Source organism: Manis pentadactyla, chromosome 11 (assembly GCF_030020395.1).
Source record: "Manis pentadactyla isolate mManPen7 chromosome 11, mManPen7.hap1, whole genome shotgun sequence".
In the NCBI taxonomy this organism is placed as follows: domain Eukaryota; kingdom Metazoa; phylum Chordata; class Mammalia; order Pholidota; family Manidae; genus Manis; species Manis pentadactyla.
In genome coordinates, this window is record NC_080029.1 from 81,569,268 (window position 1) to 81,575,869 (window position 6,602).

Genomic DNA, 6,602 nt, shown 5'->3' on the forward strand with positions numbered 1-6,602 from the left:
AGCTAAGTTTCTGGCTGAATCCACTGGTCAGCAGAGATGGCATTAGCTAGAATGGGCAGAGTCGAGGAATAGGTTTGGAAGCAGGAGAATTGAAATGTCTGTGAAATATTAAAGGAAAGATGTCAGGAAGGATCTTGGTCTATCAGTTGAGAACTCAAGAAAAGCCTGGGATCTTCTACTAGGCTTACTAAGTTTCCTGGGCCTCTACTCTGTGTATCAACATTAGCTATCTTCTCTCTGTCACCTGCTCTTTTCTGGAGACTTTCTTATTCCTTCTACTGCTCTGCGGTATCTTTTCAAAACATCCCAAAGCTACCTATGCGGATATCTAAGCAGTCCTATCTACTTATGCCCAACTGTTCTTTCTTTCTAATTCTATTGGTCAAGTGCCTGAGAAGTGACAAAATACTGGATTTTATTGGTAGCATATTATGCGGCATAGACTTTGAAAAACTTTATCACAAATATTTCCACGAAAAGAAAGAAACCAAAGATTAGAGAAAAGAACATTCTAATTCTCTTAAACCCACTCCCAGGTTTATACTTCTATTTTAGTTTCCATCAGGCTCTGAGGATATGGGTTAGTGCTCCCACTTTAAACAATGCAAAAGGCAGCATAAGGAGGGAGTAATTATTAAATAAGAGTAAATGGAGGTGTTGCAAGCTTCTAGGTCACTACATTTCCCCTGGGATATATGCCTCAGTTGCAATTACAGGCAAATGATTTAAAAGTTATTACCATCTTGTTTTGGGGGAAAGTGACAAAAATTGTGTTAATAACTCCCACAGCAAGATGACTCCACTTCACAAAGGAAGTTCTTTAATTGGCTATTGCAATCTGTGGTATTGGTTACCTGAGATGTTGGGGGCATGTGGTATGGTACTTAAACATTTGTTTTATGGGCTTTTGTGACTTACTGTTTTTTTTAAAAAAAAACCAACAGGTTTTAGAGGTTTCCCTTCTTCAGCCTCTTATAGCTTCACTGGGATTTATTTCAAAATTGGTATGTGGGATATAATCACATCAAGCAAAAAATTAAATGTGTGTGTTATCATTCAGAGAGTTAAAGAGATTTGGGGTGAAATTTATTACTAGTATTAAGACAACTTGAATTCTTGAGCATGAGAACTTGGAATATGTATATGAGATTCTAAAAGGTGAGAAAAAAAGCACCAACTATGTCTGATTACTGTCACTACTAACACAGGTGGTGGACTGAAGCCCTCAAGTAAAGGTGAGCATATTAATACATAGTTCTGAAAGAACAGAGATGATGACAGATAATAGAAATGGGCACACAACTGTGATTTTCATGTCCTCTGATAGAGGTTCTCAGTGATCAGATCTAAATTGGCAATGTAAAGTGGTTAAATATGTTTTTTTGTGTATTCAAACCTCCATTGACCAGGATGTGTGTCCTTGTGACACTAACTTTACTGCTAAGGTTTAACTTCATCTACTGAACAGTTGGGATAACAGTACTTCCTTTGCAGCATTGTTGTAATGGTAAATGGGAAAATAGATGAAACGTTTAGTACAGAGCTTTGTATGAAGTTTAAGAAAATACTGGCTGTTATGATTGGCAGAACTCTTTCCTCCCAGCAGTTTATAAATAAAGAATGCTATAACTTGGCCATTTTTCTTAGTGAGGATCTTTTCTAGCTTCTATTCTTTTTCACTATGTTGTATCACAGTTACATACATAGCTATGTTGGTTGCATACCAATGCTAGGCAACTAAATCAAGCTCTTCATATTCAAAAGCCTTTACCAGTTTGATTACTTATATACACAGAGACAAGAAGTCAGTTTCCTCATATAAATATGGTTATTTTCATTGCCGAGCTATTTTCTTTCTTTTCCATTTCTTTGATGGACTCTTTACATGTCTCACATCTCCAGCATCATAAAAACCTTTAAATTATTGCGTTTGTCAATCTGAGCTGAACAACCCACAGTTTGTTCAAAATGGGAAACTTCTATAGTTTGATCCTTTGCCTTGTAAACTTCACTTCTTTCTTTCTGCTTGTCTGGAATGTTTTTAATTGAATCTCCTTGCTCAGAAAAATCAACTTCCGAGTCCAGAAAGTACATTTTAAGTGGAAGGCTGGCTTCACATTCTGTCTAAATTTATCGTAGGTAGAGACCTTCCAATTACTTTAAAGTCAGTGACCAAGGAATGAGTATCCCTACTATGATATCCAAGCCAGGGTGCTATTTAGCACTGTGTTCTATTCCAAAGGTGATTTTATACTGAAACATCAAAGTACACCCTCCTTTCTCTCACAATAATAAACACTGGAAACACAATTCTATCGCTGGTTTACTCTGCTTTCTTTCTTTCAGCTTAGTGCTAAAGAACTCTAATGATTGGAAGTAATTCCAGGTAAATACAGACAGAACTATAAAGAACACTATCTGGCTTCTTTATAGTGTTTACTATAAAGTGTTTTTGTAAGACTTTGATTTCATTGTTTCAATAAATTATATATTTATTACAGAAATTATTATTTCATTCTCTTATTATATTATTTTAATCTTACTTTTTACCTTTTAAAGTCTCAAAGATGCAAATCTGCTCAGAAGCAGAAATTTTTCTATTCAAATTTGCCTTATCTGAATGGAGGATAATCTTTTATTATGTGATTTTTAATTTTAAAAGTATGTGAACTCAATACTTTATTTTCATTTTATAATTTACACAACTCTTTCAAATGTATGCTATAACAAATGAGTAAATAAAGTTCAGAAAGTTGTGGTGAATTGCATGAGCACATGAATCCTATTCGTTTGATCAGATAGTTATATCCCCAGGCCTACAGAAGGCTTGGTACATAATAAAGTAGGTGTTCAGTAAGTTGGAATGAATGAACAAACATTAACATAAAGAGGAAGTAGTGAAGCCACGAATTAAACCAGATCTTCTGATCTCATATTATGTGCATTTATATTATGACATCTTGTGGAAAGTTTCATTCTTTTGTTTCTATGAAGACAGGCTGATCACACAACTGTGAATAAGCAATATGATTATCACTTAATAAGGAAAAAATACTTTTAAAATGTCTGTAGAGAAATTCTGCCTGTACTTGTAGAACTGAACCAAGTCAGTTGAACAGAACTAATTGTAGACAAAGAGGAATGGTTTAAGATCAGAAAACTTTGGCTTAATAGAGTTACTGTTTTGCAAACTCTTATCAGACCTGGTATATACATAGTTACAGTATAGTAAGATGTCTTAAAAGGCATAAGATTCTGTGAGTTAATGCTAAATGGTAATTAGCAATTTTTATGTTTTTAAAGATCTCAACATTTAAGATTCATGCCATGAATAAGAAATGTATGTTAACCAGCCATCATTGAGTGTGACTTCAGACACACAGGGGACTTTTCCCAGCTTTCAAGATCTGGTCATGAGCTTCGCTTCAAAGGGTTCTTCCACAGAAGAACAGACCATTGCAATTTTATTCTGCCTGATTAAATGAGCACCATGCATTTACATGAAAATTTATAAAATGTTTTACACATTTGTTTATAGATGTTCATATGGGAATATAGAATTTGGGAAGATATTTTTAGACCCATACTTCATTCTAGAAAATAAAAAGGCTAGTTTTTAATGTGTGTCCTTATTTTAAGACTAAATCGATAATTACCTAAAATTGTGGGTGTATTTAAGATTTTAAGAATATGAAGTAGAATACCATTCAGAAAAGACAGTTACGCATGTCTGAAAATATTCATGTGTCAAAAAAAGATTAAAAGCTACATTTTCATTTGTTTAATTTCTAATAAACCTACCCAAGTTATACTGATGTTTCCCAAGAGAATTCTTAGTTCACATAAATAAAGTACTGCACATGCTTGTTATTTCCTTTGTGTCAAGGCTTGCTCCTAACTTCTTTCAGTCTTTGCTGAAATGTAACCTGCCTGGTAAGGCTTTTTCTAACCATCTGCTTAGTCCATGTCCCTTTGCTCTGTTTTATTTCTTCTACCACACTTACCAACAACCTACATAATATATTAATTTATTTTTAATTGCCTCTGCCAGCCCTGCCACCCTGTCTAAGATGTAAGCTACATGAATGTGGCGTACTTTTTCCTCCTTTTTTTTCATTGCTTTGTGTTCCGAGTCTATAAGAATGCATGTTATAGAACAGGCAATCTATATTATTTACTGGAAAAATTACATCAGTTCCATTATTTAGCAGGTTTTGGATAAATATTTTTGTTATAGTGATATCAACCTTATTAAAGAAAGATGTTATAAAATCATTAGTCAACAATAGTACAAATATAAATTTAAGTTGCAAATATATCATTCTAATTAAAGTTGCATTCAGTCCATCTTTGAATAGCAGGTAGCTGGTCAGACTAAACATTAGTAAATTCAACTGCTGTAACAGAGAAATCATATTGAGAAAAAGAGTGCAACTGTGATACTAAAAAACCTTGGATTAAAAAGATGTATGCCTCTGAGGTCCTAGGAAGATACTTCTTGCACTGCTCAATCATGTAATTCATTGCTGTAAACTTTGTTTTAATTCAGAAAAGTGAATGCAATCTGTTGCTCACAGTAATTTAACTTGTTAAAATTAATTTCTCTCTTGTCTTACTATTGCAGATATCACAAATACATGGCCACATCTCACTCCTTCCTCTGATGTCATTGATCAAAGTACCTGGACTGTTTATAGTTGGCTTAACTTTCCTCTCCCTTCAAGATTCTATAAAAGTCAGCAAGTTCGTTCTCTGCTATTTGTAATCTGAATGTGTAAGTCAGTATACATGATTTTCAAAGAACTGTTGAGATCTTGCACATGCCTAAAAGACATTAGAATGCAAATGTAAATACTCAAGTTCTTCTTTCCATATTGACTTATCTATAAGATCAATCTATATTGATCTATCCTGCCAATCCATAAATGCAAAAACAAATAACAATAATTCATAGAATTAAGTAAATAATCACAGAAAAAATAGCAATTTCTAGTGTGAATAATAGGATGTATCATTGTGAATAATTTATCATTATTGCAATTAATGCATCTATTTGATTTGTGAAATGATGAAGGGCTTATTATTCATTTTAACTATTTTTCTTTCTCTAGATAACTTCAGCAGCCCAGATTCAGTTAATGGATGGAGCAATAAGTCAGTGGTTACTGAATTCATTTTGTTGGGCCTGTCTAGCTCTCGAGAGCTCCAACTCTTTCTCTTCTTTACCTTCTCAGTGTTTTATGGAGCTGCAGTGTTTGGAAACATCCTTATCATCCTCACAGTAATTACAGACTCTTGCTTGCATTCCCCAATGTACTTTCTTCTTAGCAATCTCTCCTTTATTGATGTGTGCCAGGCTACATTTGCCACTCCCAAGATGATTGCAGACTTCCTCAGTGAACACAAGACCATCACCTTCCAGGGATGCATGGCACAAATCTTTTTCTTGCATGTTTTTGGGGGTAGTGAGATGGTACTTCTTGTGGCCATGGCCTATGATAGATACATTGCTATCTGCAAACCTCTGCACTACATGACCATCATGAGCCGAAGGGTGTGCATTATTCTGGTGGGGGTCTCCTGGACCACTGGCATCCTGCACTCAGCCAGCCACCTGGTATTCACAGTAGATCTTCCTTTCTGTGGACCCAGTAAGGTAGACAATTTCTTTTGTGACCTTCCCCTTGTCATCAAACTTGCCTGCTTAGACACGTATGTTTTAGAAATCCTGGTGCTCACCAACAGCGGTCTGCTCTCTCTCATCTGTTTCCTCCTTTTGCTCATTTCTTACACTATCATCCTTGCTACTGTCCATCGCCAAGCCCCTGGTGGGACATCCAAGGCACTTTCCACCCTGTCTGCCCACATCACTGTTGTGGTTCTGTTCTTTGGTCCACTCATCTTCATCTATATTTGGCCTTTTGAAAGCTTCCCAATTGATAAGTTTATCTCTGTGTTTTTTACTGTCTTTACTCCTCTCCTTAACCCCATGATTTACACATTGAGGAATAAAGATGTAAAGGAAGCCGTGAAGAAGCTAAGAAACCAGTATGTGGGTCCCAAGCAAGTCTTTTAAACAGCTGTGAGGATGGAATATAAATCCGGACTTGTCCTTTTTAATGTACATGTAAGACTGTTACTGTGTTTCTATCACAATCGGTCTTTCACTATTAGAGAACCAGCACCTGGCAATCTGAAGTTGGTAAATGCGTACAGAATTATTATGCATGTTCCAATATTTGTGGCTTACTTCATTTTCCCTGAAACAGCAACTACATATACTAAAATTCCTAAGTAGTTTCTCCCTTATCCAGGCACTGTTAAAAAAAAATCTTGCAGCATTTTAAAATCAGCTCCATATTAATGATTAACTAACTCATATGTCTTATTTGGGGTAGTACAGAGAACAATTTAGCATTATTTGAGTTAAAACAATTTGTTGTGACATGACAGGCTGTATGAAGATTCCCCTATTTTTATCAGTTATAACTTATAATAATTTCAGCTAATAACTTCTTTCCAATAAATAGTTGCAAATATTCCACACTCACAAATAAGGTAGTGATTTTTATCAAATCTGTTGTTTTATTATACTTACCATT

The 6,602-nt window shown here is 35.0% G+C and overlaps 1 protein-coding gene across 1 annotated transcript; it reads left to right on the forward strand.

The window, feature by feature from the left end:
• Positions 1–4,081: 4,081 nt before the first annotated feature.
• On the forward strand, positions 4,082–6,076 carry LOC118909878 (olfactory receptor 4K15-like). Its single transcript, XM_036880654.2, has 2 exons — positions 4,082–4,092; positions 5,149–6,076. The coding sequence occupies exons 1-2, from the start codon at positions 4,082–4,084 to the stop codon at positions 6,074–6,076; spliced, it is 939 nt and encodes a 312-aa protein (XP_036736549.2).
• Positions 6,077–6,602: the final 526 nt, after the last annotated feature.